The sequence below is a fragment of the Molossus molossus genome, unplaced genomic scaffold (genome assembly GCF_014108415.1).
Source record: "Molossus molossus isolate mMolMol1 unplaced genomic scaffold, mMolMol1.p scaffold_m16_p_22, whole genome shotgun sequence".
NCBI lineage: Eukaryota > Metazoa > Chordata > Mammalia > Chiroptera > Molossidae > Molossus > Molossus molossus.
The window spans coordinates 9,993,918-10,015,607 of record NW_023425358.1 but is presented as its reverse complement, the minus strand read 5'-3'; the positions used below and the strand labels follow the sequence as shown (position 1 = coordinate 10,015,607).

Here is a 21,690-nt window from a genome sequence, read left to right as displayed (position 1 = left end):
GGCATTTTGGTGCACATCTCGAACTCATTTGAGAATTAACACATTTGTCTTGTGCATCCTTATACTGTTTAATGATTTATGTTGATTAAACACCACTAGTGTTCCTTTTCACAGATATCTTTATAAGTATTTTTCTTTCTTTGGGAAAGAGAGGACCAATTGGTAGCTTCATGTGCCGTTACACTGAAGGCGTCGGGTTTGCCTTCTGCTTTTACAAATGGTTAATCACAGTAGAGTTACAATCACTTCTAGTTAATATGGTTGCTGATTATTCTCCTCATTGGTTTGTTGTTGTTGTTGTTGTTTATCCTCACCTGAGGATATTTTTCCATTGATTTTTAGAGAGAATGGGAGGGAGGGAGAGAGCGATTTGAGAGACACACTGGTTGCCTTCCACACGACCCCGACCGGGGCCGGGGGTCGAATCTGCAACCCAGGTACCTGCCATTGACCAGGAATTGAAGCCGAGACCCTTTGGTCTGAGGGCCTATGCTCCAACCGCTGAGCCAACCAGCCAGGGTGCTCTTCATTGGATTTAATAGGTGGTTTTCCACGTGGATTGATCTAGGCAATATTTTAGTTCCAAAGTTTTCTCCTATCTATCCAACAGGTGTTTGTGATGCCTTCTCTTGTACTAGTAGAAAGCAGGCTAATTTTCATGTTTCAAAGCAAAACATGTAGAATGGTAAGTTTGTCCTGGAAGAAGATCATAATGTATTTCAAAATCTGATGTGGGCTCCTGATTGGACTGTCCATTTGTGTCTGTGTCGTCCATCAGCATAGATAAATATGAATTGCTTAGGAAGCACACATTTTCCATATACTTAAGTCAGGTCTGCCCTTTCTGTTACAGGAAAACCAGTTTGTGTTAATTGCTCTTTTTAAAAAGAACAATATAGTAGCCCTGGCCAGGTAGCTCAGTTGGTTAACAAGTCATCTCGATAAGCCAAGGTTCTGGGTTCAATCTCCCGTGAAGGCACATACAACAATCAACCAATGAGTGCATCAATGAGTGGAACAACAAATCGATCTTTCTCTCTAAAATAGGAACAATAAATAAACCAGACAATCTAACTGTACCTCCCCTTACACCCCCCCCCCCAAGTTTTAACATTTTAAAAATGCTGTTTAATTTTCATTTTGAATGAACTTTTACAGTGGGAAAGACCACAGAATTCCATTGTGGATTTAGCCATTGGTGTTGGCTTATTTCTAGATGTTGGGATGCCTGTGTTTTCTCTTAGTATGAGAGACTTTGCAGAAGCCTTACTGTTATCGTGCGTAGATGTTATTTCTCACCTGTAACTTGTGAGTTGTTAATAGCTATGATTGTTCTCAAAAAAGAGAATACTAGCCATAAAAAGACTTTCTGCAATAGTTGATTATTTTTACCTAACATGAGATACAGTTATTCATGAAATCCCTTTCAGTGGTCTATTTCCACGAATGACACCATCACTAACACTAACCAGACTTGACACCTTCCTTTTCCTCATCCCCCTGGCTAATCTGTCTCCAAGTCTTGCATGTTTTGTTCTCTGTGATCTCTTGAATCTGTCTTTCTACCACCCTCCCTTAGCTCAAGCTGCTGTATCTCTCTTTTGGACTGTGCAACACCAGCTTCCTGAGCCATTCCCCTGCATGCACTCTTGGTTCCTTTCATTCTGTTCTTCATCCTCAGCCAGGGAAAGCATCAGAGCAGCATTTTGAAAATACTAACTTTGTGCTTGAAACCTCTCCACATTTCCAGTATTAAAGACCAGAATCCTTTCTTGGTTCAGTCTTGTCCCTGCATGGCTGTACTCAAATGCCATTCTCTTCAGGAAGCTTTCCTGATCACCTTATCTAAGCCTCAGGCAGATTCCCTTTTTATATGCTTCTTCAATGCTGTGTTCTTTTCCTTCTTAGGATGTCTGGGCATGTGATCACACTTTTTTTGCACTATACCGCAAGCCCCATGAGAGCTGGGGCCATAGCTTGCTCACCCTTGTGTCCTAAGCATTTAGCTTGTTGCTTTGCATAATAATAGCTGCTCAATAAAATTTTGTGTAAGTGAATTGAGTAAAATTACTGGAACTTCAGGTATTTTATGCTTTTGTGGTTTGATATATTAAGGAATGGAAAGTAGATTTGCTTGTAATAGAGGAGAACACAGTTAGGTTATAGGTTCCCAAGACAGCAGTATCCAGATGGAGAGTCGGGGTTAGATTTCCCATTGATCTTTCACTTTGATCATGTACATTCAAAGGTCATTTTTTATTCTGGCCTAGCTCCTGGGAAAAGGATTTGTTTATGACATAAAAATAATAAACAGTGAAGATCTTTAAAAGAGCAGTTCTGCGTCCAGCCGGTGTGGCTCTGGTTGAGCGTTGACCCGTGCACCTAGAGGTCGCCGGTTTGATTCCCATTCAGGGCACATGCCAAGGTTGTGGGCCCAGTCCCCAGTTGGGGACATGCAAGGTGTGGCCAATTGCTGTTTCTCTCTCTCTCTCTCCCTCTCCCTTCCTCTCTCTAAAATCAATAAAGAAAAAATATATATTAAAAAAAAGGCAATTCTACTGTCACAAACAACTGAATGATGACTATACCTTTGTGCCAGCCTTTTTGGAGTAAACCTGTTTTTTTGTCCCCCTTTGGTAGGCTCTCGCAGCCAATGCTGGAACAGGATTTGCTGTCGCCGAGCCTCAAATTGCAATGTCTTGTGGAGAGTTAAATATGCACGTGAACATTCAGACTGGGGAATGGGAACCTGACCCAACAGGCACCAAGAGCTGCTTTAGAACCAAAGAAGAAGTTCTTCAGTACTGTCAGGAGGTAAGAGTGTTGCCAGAAAGTTAAAACCACCTTGTTTCTGGGTCAGACTTGAACCTATTTGCCTTAGAAATGGAGATTCTATCATTCTCCTCTCATGACCTCAGACCAGGTTGCTAATGACTGGTGCACCAGGCCCTTTTGTTTTTAAGCGTATGATATGATTGAGACTTGTCAAGGCTTTTTTGCCTTTGTGTGCTCTGAACTTCAGTTCTTTCAGGAAGGGATACTGCAGAAGCTTGGCAGGCACCACAGAAGTGCAGCCTGGTTCTCTCGGCCTCCATTTGTTATGGGAAGATGTGAAGCAAAACATGTTTGTGTGTGCTTGTGGTTTCCACTTGCTGCAAATGATCATCTCGGGTCTGATTCAACTTGGTTTTGGGTCAAAATTTTACCTAGAAAAGGATGTAAGATGTTTGAACTTATTACTTACCAAGACTGGCATATAAGTTCAGGGTCAAAGCATTATTCTATAATTTTATTAACAGACATTTCTATAGACTTGCCTCTTGAATGTTTTCGTTTATTAACTCAGCTACTTACATGTATCCTACAAGTGGCCTTGATACCTAATGGATTTATTGGGCTGAAAGCTTGCTGCTTTGTATGTCCTTAAATAAAGACTCCTTTTTTTGTAAGTGAACACGTTAGTTAGAAATCTGTCTGTCACAAGAAAACTAATCGTTACACTATCTTTTCACTTGAAGAGTTTATCTGGAGGCAGTAGCAGCAGAGTGGAACTTTGGACTCATATAGGGTAACAGTGACTCTGAGTAAACATAGGCACTCATCCTTCCTTGCGAGTGAATGTCCGTTTATATGGACCAAGTCGGTTTATTGTGAGTGTGTTCTTTCCCCTTGTAGATGTATCCAGAGCTGCAGATCACCAATGTGATGGAAGCCAACAAGCAAGCCCGAGTGGACAATTGGTGCCAGAGGGACAAAAGGCATTGCAAGAGCCACACGGTGACTCCTTTCAAGTGTCTCGGTGAGTGTTCTGTAGACATTCTTGATACATCTCAGGAAGTGGGTCTCTCATTTTTAAATTTAATTTCTCTTGGCTCATAGTGAACTATCTACATCTGTTAAGAACCTGAGGGCTACAAGAATTTATTGTGGGACTTTATCTTTTGAATATTTATTGCTTTCTGTGTCGATAATTGACTTGTTCTAATATGGTCACTAACTCTCCCTCTCCCATCGTGGGCATCCTTCTGTCTTTTAAGGATGAGTCTTTTCCATAACACTGAATCATAGTGCTGCCCCCAGAGCAGTCCAGCTTTACCTCCCTCGGAGAGGGTGAAGTGTTACAGTCATATTATTGAGCGCATAGATACAGCAGTAATATAGACATTCTGGGTAGTTCTCAGATGTATGTAATTTTAGCCGTGAATTTAACTTTTTTCCTTTTCCTAAAATGGAATACATTGCTTTTCTCATTCTCACATGTAGCAAAATAACAGGAAGAGTCAGCACTGAGTAACAGTATTTAAAATACATAGCAATTACTTTGTTTTAAAAATACTCACTGGGGAAAAGAGGGACGCTGCCTGTCCTTAACACCATTTACTTTAACGTTGAGCATCATGCAGTAGTGTGAGACTTGGAAAGATTTTTGTGATGTAGTTTAAGGATGTTCTTTTATTCCATATGGCTCCACGAAATCTCTGGTATGAGCTTTCATTCATTCTCTATAAAATTCTCAAACAAAATGAAAGAGTACTCTTGAATATTTGTAGATCGATAGTTCTTGGAATTTCTTCCTTTTGCATCTTTAACCCTAAAGACTTTGTAGCCTGGTCTTCCCCCTCCTGTATGTTCTTTTTGTTGTTGTTAATCCTTACCCGAAGAAATTTTTCTATTGATTTTTAGATAGAGTGGAAGTGAGTGAGTGAGGAAGGGAAGGAGAGAGAGACAGAGAGAGACATTATATTGAGAGAGATGCATCAATTGGTTGCCTCCCGCACAACCCCAACCAGGGCTGGGGGTTGAACCTGCAATTCAGGGGTATGCCCTTGTCCAGGGATTGAACCCGTGACCCTTCAGTCCATGGGCTGACGCTGTAACCACTGAGCCAAACCAGCCAGGGCCCCACTCTTGTGTGTTCTGTGTTACTTGCTGGCTCCACTACCCACCCAGAACTCTTGAGCTAGAGATCTGGGAGATCTTTATCTCCACATCCAGTCAGTTTTCAAGCTAGTCTGGTTGTCACCTCTCAGGTATGGCTTACAGCCATGTTTAAGTGCACCGAGGCACTCCAGGACATTGCAGGCGACTCACAGGGTCATTGTGGGATGTTTTGGTTTTCAGGGGAAACATCTGTCAGACATCCCTGAACTGCTAGCGTGGGGTATTCACAGTTTCAACATCTGATCATTTTATTTCTTCTGTGACCGCGTATCTTTGTTGATTGTGTTACTGGTTCCTGTGATAGAGTCAGCATCACACAAAATCACTATAGAAGAAAGAAAGGTGATGATGTTCAGCCAGTTGCAACATTGAAGGAGTTGTATAGGGCCCAACAGGCCCTACGGTGTTAGGACACAAGTCCTTTTTTTAGTTTGGCCCTAACTACTTGACTTTTGGGCATTCTTTTGGCCTGGGAGTACTGTGAAAAAAATTACTGAGACACTCAGGGTGCTGTGACTTGAAAGTTGGGGAACCTCTGGCTTATATATCCTTCTCCATATGGTTCCCATTGCTCTGGTTCAGCCTTTTATCATTTCCCGCCTAGTCTAGGCTGTGACAAGGGCCCCCATGCATGTCTCTCAGGTCTGTTGACCACTGTGTTCCCCTCTGATCAAAAATGAAGATTGAATTGTCTTTCCTGCGTATAAAACCCTTGAGTAGCTCTTCTTCACCTGAAACGTAACATTTAATTAAGCTCCTTAGCATGGGTTAAAACTCCATAATGTGGCCCTTGCTTTTCCTACAACCCTACCCCACCCATACCTCATTTGTGCTTCAGACTCTTCATCAGCATGGACATCTCATGGCCCTTGGGCACTTACCGTCCATCCATTTCTTGTTTGGAACAGCTTTTCTCTACTTGGGAAGTTCTCCCTTTAAGACTTATCTCAGTGGGTGATTCCTTTAAAGGAAGCTTTTTCTCTTGGTTTTATTTTCTATCCAGATAACTAGATTTCTGAAATTCTCCATGTTATTGCCATTACCCGTATCACACTGTACAGTCAGTGGTTTCTGTTTATGTGTCTTTCTCCAATGTGGTTGAAAACACTGATCCTGCTTTAGTTTATTGTCGCCTCAGCACCATGCAGTGCCTAGAACGTAGGATACATTCCTTACGCTAATTACAACGTAAGGCCGCTACCACAGCTAGTACCCAACAAAAAATTTTTGTTTTACTGCTTTATTTTCAAATTCTGTCGTTTGAATTTATCAGTGTGTTATAGAACCAAACAATGAAATGAGAATGTCATTAACTAAATGCATAAAGACAATTTGACCATAAACCATCAGTGCCTTCTTTGCATTGCCACAGACAATTCAGACCATTATTCATGTTCACACCAACATTCATTTGGACAACTTTTTTTTTTTTAATCCTCACCTGAGGACATTTTTACAGTTTTTGTTCAGACAGAGTGGGAGGGAGAGAGAGGAAGAGAGAGAGGAACATCGACGTGAAAGGGACACATCGAGTGGCTGCCACCCGCACGACCAACCAGGGCCGGGGACAAACTGCAACGGAGGTACGTGCCCTTAGCGGGAACCAAACCCGGGTCTCTCTGGACCGCAGGCCGACGCTCCAACCGCTGAGCCAAACCGGCCAGGGCTCATTTGGACAACTTTTAACCAGTAATACAGTTGCCGGAGCCTAAGTTAGTGAGGGACCAGTAACTGAAGTTTAAGGTGGCGGTAGGAAGGAGACACTGCTGATTCTTCCTGTTGTCAGTGAAGTAGTAGATTTTAACGTCTGGCCGCTCTCCCCGCCCAGCCACTCCCTAGAGTGCCTGGGTAGAACATCATTGGTTGATCAGCAGCATAGCCTTCTTCTTACCCATAGATTCCTTAGAACGCCTTTGGTGACAGACTTTTAGAGTTACTTTTGCCTGTTTAAATTAGAAATGATAACAATTTAAAATTAATTTCAAGTTTGTAGAATGACTGCAAAAATAGTACAAAGAGCTTTCCTTAGATTTTAGATTTTTTAACTGTTGACATTTGGTTAATTTGGTAAAATGAATCTTAACTACTAGTTTTTTTGTTTTTCAGCCATTTAAGTTGTAGGCATGTCCTTTTATCCCTTAATGTGCATTTCCTAAAAACAGGACATTCTCCTAAATAACCATAGTACAATCATCAAAACCAGGAGATTACCACTGATGCAGTATCTCATCTACAGATTCTGTTCTAGTCTCACCTCTTGTTCCAGTAAATACCAGGATCTAATTTGAGATCTCGTGGTGCATTTAGTTTTCCCTGTATCCTTCCTTTGTCTTTCATGACCTTGACATTTTCAAGGAGCAGCGATTTTCAGCCTTTTTCATCTCATGGCACACGAAAACTAATTACTAAAATTATGTGGCACACCAAAAATGTGTTTTGCCAATCTGACAAATAAATAGGTGTAATTTTGGTTCGTTCACACCAAACGGCTGTTGTGTTGGCCGTTGCCATTTTTTAATTTGACAATCTAAGGGAAAAGAAATCAGTGCCCTAGACTAAATAGTCAGATATTGCATGTTTTAAAAATTCCTGAGGTGCCCTGGCTGGTGATGTTCAGTTAGAGTATCAGCCTGCAGACCAAAGAGTTTGATTCCCAGTCAAGGGCATGTACCTGGGTTGCAGGTTTGATCCTCAGCCCCGGTTGGGGTGCGTGTGGGAAGCAACCGATCAATGTCTCTCTCACGTTGATGTTTTTCTCTCTCTCTCTCTCTTTCCTAAAAAATGTGTGAAAAAAATATCTTTGGGTGAGGATTAACAATAACAACAAGAATTTGTGTAATATACCGGTTGAAAATCGCTGTTATAAAGTATAGCCAGTTACTTTATAGAATACCTTGCAGTTTGGGTGTCTTATGTCCTTTTTATTTATGCATTTTTGAGGGTGTGATCACAGAAATGGTCTTGCTGCATTAGATTAGGAGTTTTGTGGTGTCAGCTGTTTCATTGCTGGCCCTCACTTTTGTCACATGGCTGAGATGGTGTCAGCACTCATTTATTTCATTATGGACTCCTCATCCAGATTCGTCCAGTGGGAGGCCCTTCAAGCTTTCATTCTTTGAAAGCTTCCTTACTTTCTTGTGCCAAAAAATGCTCTAGGCTCATCCTGTATTTTCCCTACCTCACTTCTGGACTCAGCCATTTTTCTAAGAAGCCTTGGTTTCATTTAGTGGGAAAGAATATTTAGACACTAAGATCTGGACATTAGGTGTGCCTACTGCAATTACAGTGTCATTGCTTCTAGGCCCACTCAGAAGACAGAGCTAAGAAATATGTGTATATGCATTGTACGCACACACAAATCTATTTGCTATATCTGTGTGTAAATTAAAAACAATGAGCTCATTGATATCTACAATTCCATTATTTTAGTATGTTTTTCATTTTTCTCAATATCTGTATAAATAATAGTCTCTCTGCTTTTTAAGTGTAGGTTTGTGAGATGTAATTCACATACTGTGTAATTCACCCATCCTTTAATGGTTTATAGTGCATTCACTGAGTTATGCAACCATACTCAATTCTTTTAATATACAAACTGTAGTGAAAATTAATACAGTAAAATGTGAGAGTCTTTGTATATTTTATTCACCAGGAGTTACCACAGTGAGTCCTTCTATACATATTAAGGTAAATACCACATGTTGCCGTAAAGAGATGGTAGTGTGGTTAGCTTCAGCCCTGAAAGCCCTTTTAAATATTACTGCCCAGCAAACCCAAATCATAGGCAAGCCAGAGGGCGGGGCGATGGGAACTGGGGGAAAATAGGATGTGTCTATATTGTTCATTAGTTTGGGTGTTCCAGGGGACTTATCTATGTACTCAGGCACTGTTTTTGTTATTTTTGCGAGTTTGAGGGGAAGGGTGTGTCTTGGTTAGGATGCTTGAAAACAGTTTGAGGATGAATTTTAGTTGCTAGCAGTGTTTGCATCAAATCTGATGTCACACTCTCTGTAGACGTCTGTGTCCACGTCATTCACCTCTGCTCTCTTCTGAGGGCATGCTTAATTACCCATCGGTGTGATTCTTTTAACTGATATTTACTAGAGTTGGTGAGTAGTTACAGTTCAGTCTTCTCAAAATGAACCTTATATTTCCCATTACTACTAATTGCCTTCAGCTTATCTATAAAAGTTTTATCTAAATAAACAGGATGATCCGACTAGGACAGGAGTTGGTGATGTGTGAAGAAGCAAAACTGCTGGTATTTGTGGGGAAGGAGTTAGTCATCCTTGATGTGTATATAGAGACTGGCTCCTGTACTAAAAGAAGAGAGCTGTGCAAGCTCAGGACAGTTTTGTGTTTGGTTATTTTGGAAGGAGATTGGATAGGGAGTGTTACAGTGGTGTGAAGACTCCAAAGGAAATTTGCGTATCAAGCTTTGAGATGCCTCTTCAGCAACTGCACCTTGGTTCTCAGAGCTGCTCACCCGTCCATTGCAGGTGGCTGTTTTCAAGTCACCTTCTGCCTTTGAATTCACCATAGCCCATCAGCAGTTCACCTTGTTCCCAGTGTGGATGCTACTGCATGGTATATGTTTCTGCTCGTGACAATTAGCTTCTCAGAGCCGATTTACCTCAAAGACATCCTCTAGGGAGGGTCACTAAACCCTTTTATCTTAGAATGAAAGACAAACTTAAGGAGTTAGCCAGGCTGAAGGAGGAGGGATTAGGGATATGAGGAATTAGGGGTATTGTTTTGTTTAATAATCTTTAATATTATTAAAACATCATAGCCCTGGCCAGTTTGGCTCAGTGGTTAGAGCGTCGGCCTGCAGTCCAGAGAGGGCCGGGTTTGGTTCCCGCTAAGGGCACATGCCTTGGTTACAGTTTGTCCTCAGCCCTGGTTAGGTCGTGTGGGAGGCAGCCACTCAATGTGTTCTTTTCATGTCGATGTTTCTCTCTCTCTCCCTTCCTCTCCCTCCCACTCTATCTGAACAAAAAAATGAAAAAATGTCCTTGGGTGAGGATAAAAAAAAAATCATGGAAGTTATTCCATGTTAAACACACACATAAACCATATTTCTTATGACCCCGTGGTATTCCACTGTATATAGATATTGTTATTTAACTAATTCCCTATTAGTGGACATTTAGGTATTTAGGTTGGTTCTTTTTTTTTTTTAAATATTAACAACACTAATGAATATTTTTGTTCACTTGCTTAAATATTTCCTTAGAATATATTATTAGAATTGGAATTATAGACTCAAAGAGTACTCTTTGGCCTGGCCAATGTGGCTCAGTGGTTGAGCATTGACCCATGCACCAAGAGGTTGCCAGTCTGATTCCCAGTCAGGGCACATGCCCAGGTTGTGGGCCTGATCCCCAGTGGGGAGGAGGCAGGAGGCGGCCAATCGATGTTCTCTCTCATTGATGTTTCTATCTCTCTCTCCCTCTCACTTCCTCTCTCTCTAAAAAAAAAAAAATCAAAGGAAAAAAAAATCTTTTTAAAGCAAAGTAAATGAATAAACAAAATAGAAACAGACTCATAGATACAGAGATTAGACTGATGGTTTGCCAGAGGGGCTGGGGGCTGGGTGAAAAGGCTAAAGGGATTAAGAAGTACGAGTTGGACCCTGGCTCGTTGGCTCAGAGGTTAAAGCATTGGCCCGTAGACCGAAGGATCTCGGTTTCAATTCCAGTCAAGGGCACGTACCTGGGTTGCAGGTTCGGCCTTACGGAAGGCAAACAATGGATGTCTCTCTCTCACATCCATGTTTCTCCCTCCCTCCTTCCCTTCTATTCTTTCTAAAAATCAATGGAAAAATATCCTCAGGTGAGGATTAACAAAAAGAAATACAAATTGGTAGCTATGAAATAGTCACAGGGATGTAAAGTACAGCATAAAGAACATAGTTAATAATACTGTAATAACTATGTATGGTGCCAGGTGGTACTTGAAATATGGGGGAAACCACTTTGTAAAGTGTATGATTATCTAACCACTGTTATACACCCGAACCTAAAACAATATAATAATGAATGTAAACTATGATTGAAAGATTAAAAAAAACAAAACAATAAAATTAGTGGCACTTTATTTTACAGTTAAACATGGAGTTAGTTATCAAATTTCTGGCATTTAAGAAGTTTTTATTTTCAACTTTAATTCTGAAATGTTTCATGCATACTCCAAAGATAACATAATATGGTTACTCAAGCACTCACCGTCCTGATTTAAGTTCAACATTTTGCCATGTTTGCTACATTTCCCTCTTTTTAAAAAATTCTCACCCTAGAACATGCTTAACTGATTTCAGAGAAGAAGGAAGAGGGAGGGAGAGAGGGAGGAAAGGAGACAGAGTCAGAGACATTGATTTGGGAGAGAAACATCCATTGGTTGCCTCTTGTACCTGCCCCAGGTGGGACAGAACCCCTCAACCTAGGTATGTGCCCTGACTGGGAACTGAACCCGTGACCTTTTGGTGTCTAGGATGATGTTCCCACCAACTGAACCACACCGGCCAGGGCTCCATCTTATTTTTTAATAAAGGCTTTAGATGTTCCATAGTCCCAGCTTCTCATCCCTTTCTCTTCCTCCTTTTTCCTTTTCTATCTCTAGAGATAACTACCACGCCATTGTTAGCATGAATCATTCTCATGCATGTGTTTATGCTTTTGCTATATAAACAGTTTGTTTCAAAATTTACATTGATGGTATACTGTACTGACCTTTGACAACTTGCTTTTACTTTATATCATTTTGGTGTTTATCTAAGGTGTGATATAAGTAGATTTACTTAATTCAATTTTAACCTGATGTAATATTACACTGTTATTTATTTATTTATTTATTTATTTATTTATTTATAATCCTCATCCGCGGATATTTTCCCATTTATCTTCAGATAGATTGGGAGGGAGGGAGAGAGAGACAGAGAAACATCGATGCAAGAGAGACACATCGATTGGTTGCCTCCTGAATGACCCCGACCAGGGCTGGGGACGAAGCCCAACTGAAGTATGTGCCCTTGCCCAAAATCGAACTCTTGGCTCTTTGGTCTGCAGGCTGACGCTGTAACTGCAGAGCCAAACCAGCCAGGGCTATTTTTTTTTAAACCCAGTTAGTTTATTGTTTATATAGAATATATATCTAGTAATGAAATTGATGTTTTACATTTTTTCTGGTGTTGCTATTGTACATATAAAATTGAGGTTTTATAAATTAAAGTATATTAACTCGCCTACCTATAGATTTTTTAAATAACTGTGGTTGTATGGTTTGTTTTATATAAAACTAGTTGAACAACATCATTCACATCAGAAGTTAGAGCTAACATTGGCATAGTGCTTACTGTGCACCAGGTTCTGCTCCAAGCTCTTCATGCGCCGTGTCTGTTGTCATTTCATCCTCAACAGTAGGATAAGGAAGCAAGGCACAGAAATGTTGAGTAGCTTGCCTAAGACCACTCTGCTAGGAATGATGGTGCTCAGACTGAACCCTGGCATTTAGTCCTGTACACACTGCCTCTTTTGTGCTTTTTGTCATAAATTAACAAATACAAAAATTGCCTCTTATGCAATAGTTACATTAAACAATGTGAGTTGGTGTTTGGATGTAAGAATTTATGTAATTCTACTTAGATTAAGTAGCTAAGTAGATTGTCTCTTCCAGTAGAGGCAAATTCTGGTTTACCATGGGATTTTTAAAAAAAATTTTTATTTTAAACTTTGATTTTTAAGTCTGGTTGAGGTAGTGTCTGCCAGCTTTCCCTTGCCAAGGCATCTGTTTCCGTTCGTAATTAGCTCTCCATTGATGATTCTTACGTGGATCAGTTCTTGCAGTGGCACTTGGTCTTAGAGCTAGGTGTTCTTAGGTACACAAAGGGCTCATGTAAGATTATTCTGTACGTTAGGAGAACACTCAGTCTTAGTTTCCTGGGCATTTTGTTGTTAGAACCGATATGGACAGAAATATGCAAGTAAGAGGCCAGGACTGTTGTTTATGTGAAATCAGTGGGGCAGAACCTGTGTGTGTGTCTGAGGTCAGGAAGAGGGATCCCATTCCTGTTCTTCTGTCATGTATGTGCAGCCTGCCGACTGGAAGGGGTTGGAGTCCGGGAAAAGAGGACAGTCTGGGCTTAATGGCTGTCACAGAATGTGGAGCTCTGTGGCAGCTTGCTTGGACGTTCAGTTGGCCTTTGAAGATGAGACACTGCACCTGTCTGCACCTGACAGTGTAACTGTGGGAATCTGCAGTGAGGGTTGTTTTCACCGTGAGTCATGATCAGACTTGCTGTTGACAGTGTCTCTTTTCCAGTGGGTGAATTTGTGAGTGACGTTCTGCTCGTCCCGGAGAAGTGCCAGTTCTTCCACAAAGAGCGGATGGATGTGTGCGAGAATCACCAGCACTGGCACACTGTGGTCAAAGAGGTACAGGAGCGGCGGGGACAGTCGGGGTTTTCTGCTAGGAGAGAAGGTAGCATTATTCTCCAAACCTCCATGATTTTTAATTAATTCTCTTTATTTTCCCTTTCTCTCTTCAAAGTTAGCAGTTGCTTGTATCTTCTAAATTAAAAATATTTGGGAGAAGACGTGATATTTTTGTAGGGAAGTTCAGTGTTAACAATCCAGACCCTAAAGTCAAGGACATTAAAAAAGATTGTTAAGCAAGGATGCTATCAGCAGGGCTCCCAAGAAGGCCATCCTAAACCCTAAGGCCTCACGGTAGAAGTTGCCAATTATGGAAAATCTTTCTGGTCACATATACTGACAGGATTGGATGTCATTTCATTCTTCTAGTGGAGAGAAATAGTACCCTTTCTTAATGCTTGTCTCCTTTAGTTAAGTGGGTTCTCCGGTCCGTTTGTTTTCCTTTGGTCAAATTCTGAAGCATGCCCTCCCTCACTAGTGACAAGTGTAAATTAACGTTGACCACCTCTGTCTGGTATTGATAATTACTAGAAGAAACTCCCTTTTCCTTAATTTTTTCCAGCTTTGGGCTCTCATGGTTTTTGACCCAAATGATGTTTTCCCATTGCAAGTTAAGCAAAATTTGTAAATCTTAAAATGATAACATCACAAGTTTTTGACAGAAAATCTATGTGTCCATGAAAGAAAGCGTTGGATTAAATAGTGATTGGGGAAGACTGTTCTTAGGTAGAGCTAGGAATCTCGGGGTGTGTTCTGACGTTGGTCTGTGGCTTTCTGTTAGGCCTGCCTGACACAGGGACTGACTCTGTACAGCTACGGCATGCTGCTGCCCTGTGGCGTGGATCAGTTCCACGGCACCGAGTACGTGTGCTGCCCTCCGACCAAGGCTGTGGAGTCGGCTGTGTCAAAAGAAGACGACGACGATGACGACGACGAGGAAGGAGAGGAGGAGGAGGAGGAGGACTATGATGTTTATAAAAGGTGAACTCTTGTCCTGAATCGGTGAGATGGTTTTGCCAGGGGCCGTGGGCTGTTGGATGAAGTGGGCATTGCCTTTTTCACGCTGGGGCTGAGCCAGCTTGCATTTCATTCCAGCTGGGGCTGACGCAGGAGCACCCGTGGCTTCCACCCTCGTGTTATTCTGGGTTGCATTATTTTCAGATGTGGTCCCTGGTCACTAACTCTTCCCTTTTGCTGATGTAGCTGGGCCGAGGGCTTTGGTGGCACAGTTAACTACGAGCTGAGCTTGTTTCCTGTCTCTGTTTGTGTGTTTCAGAATAGGGAAGGGGATCATTGTTGTGCTTGTGCATAGGAACTGGTATTAACCTTCCTCTTTTATTGTGGCCTTTAGCGAATTTCCTACTGAAGCAGATTTGGAAGACTTCACAGAAGCAGCTGTGGATGAGGATGGCGAGGACGAGGAAGAGGAGGAGGAAGTGGTGGAAGATCGAGATTACTACTACGATACCTTTAAAGGAGATGACTACAATGACGAGAACCCAACAGAACCCAGCAACGATGGAGCCATTTCAGAAAAGGAAATTACTCATGATGTTAAAGGTAACCTGATATAGAGCAGTAGTAGTAAAGTCTACATGGGAATTACTTAGAATTGTGTGCTGCACTCATCACAGGTAAGTTTCAGAAGAAGCTGGTGCTTCTGTGGCTGAAGAGGAAGCCAGCTCTTCAGTGTGCTGGTGCTGTCAGCTTAGCAGTGGCGGCTGGGCCACCGCAGGGTCTGCCACTGGACACATCCAGGGAGAGATGAAGAATTGAACCAGAAAACTGTTCTTTGCACTGTGAGGACTTAACTGGAGAAGAGAGGCAACGTGGCCTACCCTTGGGGAGGGTTCTTCCATGTTTCAACCTGAAATGTTCTCTCCTGGGGGGAGCCCCCACCCCTAATACTGCTAAAGCTCTGACTTCGTGGAATGGAAATAACCTGCTTGGCCCTTCTCTTTCTGAGTGGGTTCTGATCTGCAGGCTGCCCTGTTTGGCCATCAGAAAGGTGTGTGTCACTGGGAGGGTGGAGTTGAATGACCTGCTGGTAAGGGATTGGGACTAGCAGCATTTTCATCCTGCCAATTGAAAGAAAAGGTTGTGACAGTTCTATTTCCACACAGCCTTCTGCTGACTGTGTATTTGAAACCCATTAAGGTCTGAAGACTTATTTAGGACCCAACTAGGGGGAAATTTTTTTAATGAGTCTAGAAATTTATGATTCATCTTGGAGAACATAAAAATGAGCACCCACCCTTCCCAGATGCTTAAGTAGCATTTACCGTGGTTGTCACCACTCACACAGCCTGTTCACCTGTGTTCTCCCCTGGGCCTTGACGGCACGAAGATAGACAAAGTCGGCGAATACCTCCACCTAACAGACAGCACTCTGGGCTCACAGAGCTAAGGAATAGGGAAGTCCTCTGTGCCAACCTGTACATTGATCTAGACTCAAGACAGCACAAAAATATTTTCATTCCTAAATCTCTGTACAGCCTTCGAGTGGAAAATGACTGCATCGTCAGAAACGACTGGCTTGAGCTGGTGAGGCCGTTAGCCGGGCGTTCAGGGTGCGTGCACTTAGCCTTCACCGAGCTAAGTGTCCCCCAGGCCTTTGTCCCCACTGGCCCAGCACTTGCGGTCTATAGCTTTGTGAAGCGTTTGAAGCTGCTGCCTCTGTCCCGCTGACATTCTGACCATTTTCACACAGCTGTCTGCTCCCAGGAGGCCATGACGGGGCCCTGCCGGGCCGTGATGCCCCGTTGGTACTTCGACCTCTCCAAGGGAAAGTGCGTGCGCTTTATATATGGCGGCTGCGGAGGCAACAGGAACAATTTTGAGTCTGAGGATTATTGTATGGCTGTGTGTAAAACGATGAGTAAGTCCGCCACGCTGGCTCTGCAGCAGACCGTCCTGTCCAGCATTTTGTCTTGCCCGGCCGTCTACGTGACTGATCTATGTAGTGTCCCTGCCCACGTGGGTGTTTGCTGTCGGTTGTTTTTCCCTCGTCTTGTGCTTTCTAGATCTAGACTTGCTTTCTTGTGGGCAGTTGGAAGCTCAGTTCTCCATGTCCTGTGCTCACCGTGGGTCTGGTGGTGGTGGTGGTGGTGGTGTGGTGGTGCGGTGGTGTGGTGTCTGGTGGTGTGGTGGTGGTGTGATGGTGTGGTAGTATGTTGTGGTGGTGGTGTGGTGTGGTGGTGGTGTGGCGGTGTTTTTCCTCCCTGGTTCCACGGGAGTCCCCAGGGCCTCGTTCTTTCTCATCCCTCCATTAGTCTGCAGGCTCCCAGAGCGCTTTGTGTTGATTTGGCAGGCAGCCATGTCCTCAGTTGTCTCTAGTTGAAAGGCACAAGAGGGTAAGCCGAACGGCCATGAATTCTGCACATGATCGTTTCCAGGCTTTGCCTCTCATTCTTGTCTTTGAACTACTCTGTTGGCAACCCCTGTGATGTTTGCTCCCCAAAGCAGGGATGATGGGGATACTTTGGGGAGTCCAGAATGTTGAAATATCTGCTTTATGTGTGTTGGGGGAGAGCCTTTCAGCTAGGTGGTAGTAACTGTTCCTCCGGTATTTTATCAGCCCTGGTCATGCAGAGATCTGGGTAGTGAAGGAATTGTAGTTTGCTTGTCCTTGGTTCACAAGGAAATTCAGTGGTTCAGTTGAGCTGGGTTTACCGAGGTAGGAAAAGGTTTGCTTTTCTCCACGGTTACCCCTTGTCCTTTTACAGACCCCCTTTCTCATACTCTGCAGTACTAACCCATGCGTTTGGAAAAGCCTCAGGCCAAGGCAGTCTCTTCTTGGTTCCTGTTCTGGAATTGCTTAGAATGATGAGTTGCTGCCTGTTCCTGGTATTTGGGTGTAGCTTCTGATGGTTTTCATTCAGATACCTTCATGGTCCCCCCACCCCCATCCCAGCAAAAGGTTTCTAGAATCTTGATATCGTGTAGAATACTTTGAGCGCGTCCATTCCAGCTGCTCCTCTGCAGAAAGGCTGTTTTTATTTGATACGATTGAAAAGGTGGAAAAAAAGTGACTTCTTAGTGAACTTTGGCAGAAAATTTTTTTTTATTGAGGAAAGATGTAGAGATAGGAATTGATATTTTCTGCTTTGTAAAACTACTTAAATTAAGAGGCAACAAAACAACAGGAATCAGGGATCAGATAAGCTCTTACCTAATGTGCAGACGGCGTCAGAGAGGCAGCTGCCTTAGGACACTATGAAATGGCAGTTTTTCAGAGCATTAACAAAGTCTCCAAAATTGTAGTTTCCTGTTACTTATGGTAGGGGAGACTAGCCAAGGAGCAGCGTATGTTCATGTACTTTTGGGGACCCTGGCTCTGCTTTGAAAGCCCAGAAGTATTACTGTTCTGGTGGTCAAGTTTGTGTCCCTAGAAGGGGATTGAGATGGGTGGATGAGTGAGTTGTTTTCACACCCACAGGGTGGGTGCGGTTCTAGGTGTGAGCCCATCCTGTCTCCAGAACCAGACCCCTCGGCCTGCCGCCCCTTTCCCTTTCTGTTTCCAGAGGGCGGGCAGCTCGTGTTTGGTATTATCTTGATCCAGCCCGGTGATCCAGACTCTGTCCCTAACACATAAGCCTTTAAGCTGCAGGCCTGCATCGCTCGTGGTGACGTGTTCAGTGGCACGGATGGACTTCAGTGCTTTGAAATTCTCCCAGCTGAACCTTTGAGTGTCATGGAGCATGTGGTTTGGGAGGCTATATATCCTAATTTAGTTCATTTAAAAACTGGCTGTTGAGATCCTATTTAAATAAGTATGTAGGAGCCAGCTATTCCTCAGAAGGTTTTAGTTGTATCTTTTAGGTTTAGGAACTGAAATGAAGGAAATGAGAGATGCTCTGATGGAAAGCTTTGGAGTAGCTGATGCAATTGTAGTTAACAATTGTCAGTTGAAGTTCTGCACTTTGGGAAGTTAGGTGGATTTGTCTCTGAATTAAAATGTGTTGAACTTGGGCATTTGCTACCCACTTTGCTCTAACATTATGTTGTGATTCAGAAAGTTGGACAGCAGGCTGCATGTCGGTCCTCACCAGCTTGGACATCTTGAGGGAATTGGGCCCACACGAGTTTCCATAGGTAATCTCGAGAGGTGGACTGAGTAACCTGTTATCTCAGTCCTTTCCTGTATGAGACTAAGCTCCATTGTGCAGGGACTGCCCCGCCGGGGCCACGAGGAATCTGCTTCACTAGCGGTGAGGAGTGGTTCTTCTGATGTGTCTGTTCTCTGGGTGGTGGCCTGTTAAAGGCCAATGAATATCATGGATTGAAAAGCTCAAGGTATCTTCACACTGGTAAATCCTTGTCTAATATAGCAATTTTGTCCTGTCACATACAGCAACTTAGTTTTATCCCGTTACCTCTGTTGCAGGGTGGGGCTGAGTACTTCAGTGCTACTAAAAACGGAAAAACCGTAGCCTGAGCAGTCTGGGCTTTCTCAGTCTATATGCCAAGAACATTCAGTTGAATTACTTCCCCAAAGTAGGTTCTTACCTGAAAGTAGCAGGAAAGGAGGCCTGAGCACTAAAGTTCCTTTCAAAATAGAGAATTTGTGGAAGTGCCTCTGCTGGTCTGATTTCAGCCCTCATCTCTGGTCAGGTGTCGGCGCCAGCACTAAGGCAGTGTTTTTAGGATTTCAAGAACTGAGGGACAGTTAGAAGAAGCGGTTTCCCTTTCTGCCCCTGAAGTCCTCAGGAAATGCCTTGCTGATCCTGCAGTTACCAGGGTACCTGGACTGGCCTGGTGGGTGCATCTCATGTAAGGCAGGTGGACCAGTGCAATCTACCAGAGCTGGGTCTCGGCAGACTTGCCGCTCTGCGGTCCTGAGCTGGTTTCTTCCCGGAGCACAGCGCAGCTTCAGCGTGGGGCCTCGCCCCGAAGACAGCTCCCTCTGTCATTTTGTTTCAGTTCCTCCAACTCCTCTGCCAACCAATGATGTTGATGTGTATTTCGAGACCTCTGCAGATGACAACGAGCATGCTCGCTTCCAGAAGGCTAAGGAGCAGCTAGAAATTCGGCACCGCAACCGGATGGACAGGGTAAGCCTCTTCACCTCCCTTATCTTTGTGGTGGTAGGCATTGGGTGACATGGTTTTCATAGCTGTAGAAAAAGGACACCATCTCCCTAGATTGTCGTGCTAACACGTCGCCAAGGACAGGTGAGGGAGTATGAGGGGACCGTCTCGGTGTGACTGGGCCCTCCCCCCTTCCCCTAGCTCCATGGTAACATGACTACCCTCTGCATGCTCCTGTCCCACCCTCTATAAAGAGCACTGCCATTATGTTCTTGTGATTATTATTACTTTTTGCAATTAACTTAAAAGTTTTCTTTTAAAGAAGGACAATTTACACTGTCACAGTTGTAAATGGCTAGTATCATTTGTCATTAGAACAAGGTAAATGTATTAAATGAAAGCAAGATACTAGCTAGATAGTTGCCTGTTGAAGGTTCCAAATCTCAGGGATGTTTTCTTCTCCTTAAAAGGGTTCTAAGTGTTAGAGCAACATGAGCACCACAGTGCATCTTTCTCCTAGACTTACTCAGAAGGTCTGAAAGAAAATCAAAAAGGGATTCCTTGCTAGGTCTGAGTTACCACCTGAAATCTCACACATCACCTGAGTGGGTTTGTACTTCGGGAGAAATGCTCAGTATTCTATTTTATCCACATCGGTTCTGAGAAATAGGTATTAACTACCTTCCGCCCTCCTTTTTTTTATTTTTGAGAAGACTAAGGTACAGAGACTTTTAAATAACTTGTCCAAGGTTACAGAATAAGGAGGTCATGGAATTGAGACTCCCATTTGAGGATACTTGAGGCATAGGCCCTTCTGAGTCACTAGTTCTGTGAACGAGTTAAAAATGCCCTGAGCTCATGCGGGATCATATGTGCAATTTCCTTTTGCTCAGTTTTACTCTCTGGTTAGAGTGCTTTGACCTGTGTTCTAGGTAAAGAAGGAATGGGAAGAAGCCGAGCTTCAAGCAAAGAACCTCCCTAAAGCAGAGAGGCAGACTCTGATCCAGGTAAGACGTGCTCTCCAGGGACAGCTCCCAGCCCGGCCCTCAGATGTGCTCAGAGCCTAACTCCCAGGAAGTTAGAGCTTGACACCTCCTTTTAGTCGAGAGCTTATGTTACAAGGAAGTTTTAACTGGCCTGCTTTTTTTAAAACCTCCCAACTGGTGTGCTCTAGAATAGCCCACCTATGGTAGAAGGAAAACAGATCCCCAGCCAGAGCACACCTAATTCATGCCAGGAAGTAACCTTAGCTCGGCTGTGTTTGTTAGTTCTGCTTTCCTGGCAAACGTCCTCAGTCATCTTCATTCTTAGGCTGTGACTTGTTTTTCAGCAGGACTGAATTCTGTTTTCTACAGACTTATTGAAAAGTCAAAAGGCAGAAAAGAAAGCCCTGATACCAGTTCATCTCTAACTGTAAGAATGTAACCTTAGAATCATAGCAGCAGCGTCTCCTTGACTAGAAGAGAGTGTGGATAGGAAAAGGGGTAGCAATCTACAAGACAGGTTTGGGTTTCATGAAACTTTAAACATTTTAAGTCAGTTGGTTTTTATGTTTAGCACAAACCTCGCCTCATGATAACACTTTCTCAGAACATCTAGAGCAGTGGTTCTCAGCCTTCCTGATGCCGCGGCCCTTTAATACAGTCCCTCATGTTGTGGTGACCCCAACCATAACATTATTTTTGTTAGTACTTCATAACTGTAATTTTGCAACTGTTATGTCTTAGGCGACCCCTATGAAAGGGTCGTTCGACCCCCAAAAGGGTGGTGATCCCCAGGTTGAGAACCGCTCATTTCTGTACAGCCAGTGCATTCTGTGTAGGGAATCGAATCCAACAGCCTTAAACAGTACCTTTAAATGTGGCCAGGTACCTCACAGCTAGCCACTTGCCCTGCAGGACTTCAGTGGGATGACTCACCAGAGCTCACCGTGTTCCTGGGGTATGTGTCAGAATGCAGCTCCTACCAGGCAGTGGTTTCGGATTAGTCCGTCGGCACCTGCCCGCCGGGCGGGGAGCACAGCGTGGCCTCTTGCAGTGCCTGGGGAGAAGCCACTAATGTCAGGGGAATGCCCAGGATTCCTCTGACTCGCTTTACCATGTCATCACTAGACGAGGAAGTAGTTATCCCAACTCATCCAACCAAGCACAGCAAGGTCCTCGAATCATGTCATTTCATTGGCCATCATTTTGTGATGTTGGTGAGATGCTGTAGCAGCTTAACCCTTGTTTAAACCAATTAGCCTGCGGTAAAATCGGTGTCCTGTGCTTTTGCTTAAAGTCACAGAG

At 43.4% G+C, this 21,690-nt stretch overlaps 1 protein-coding gene across 4 annotated transcripts in view; it reads left to right on the top strand.

The window, feature by feature from the left end:
* Positions 1 to 21,690, top strand: part of APLP2 (amyloid beta precursor like protein 2) — a 75,800-nt gene that overhangs the window by 38,491 nt on the left and 15,619 nt on the right. For 2 of the 4 annotated variants that reach the window (XM_036277325.1, XM_036277324.1), the window contains exons 2-9: positions 2,641 to 2,814; positions 3,676 to 3,799; positions 13,261 to 13,373; positions 14,155 to 14,354; positions 14,725 to 14,933; positions 16,084 to 16,251; positions 19,296 to 19,426; positions 20,335 to 20,409. In XM_036277325.1, the coding sequence (XP_036133218.1) occupies positions 2,641 to 2,814; positions 3,676 to 3,799; positions 13,261 to 13,373; positions 14,155 to 14,354; positions 14,725 to 14,933; positions 16,084 to 16,251; positions 19,296 to 19,426; positions 20,335 to 20,409 (1,194 nt within the window). The remainder of the gene's footprint in view (positions 1 to 2,640; positions 2,815 to 3,675; positions 3,800 to 13,260; positions 13,374 to 14,154; positions 14,355 to 14,724; positions 14,934 to 16,083; positions 16,252 to 19,295; positions 19,427 to 20,334; positions 20,410 to 21,690) is intronic. The other 2 variants (XM_036277328.1, XM_036277327.1) reach the window with 1 other exon arrangement.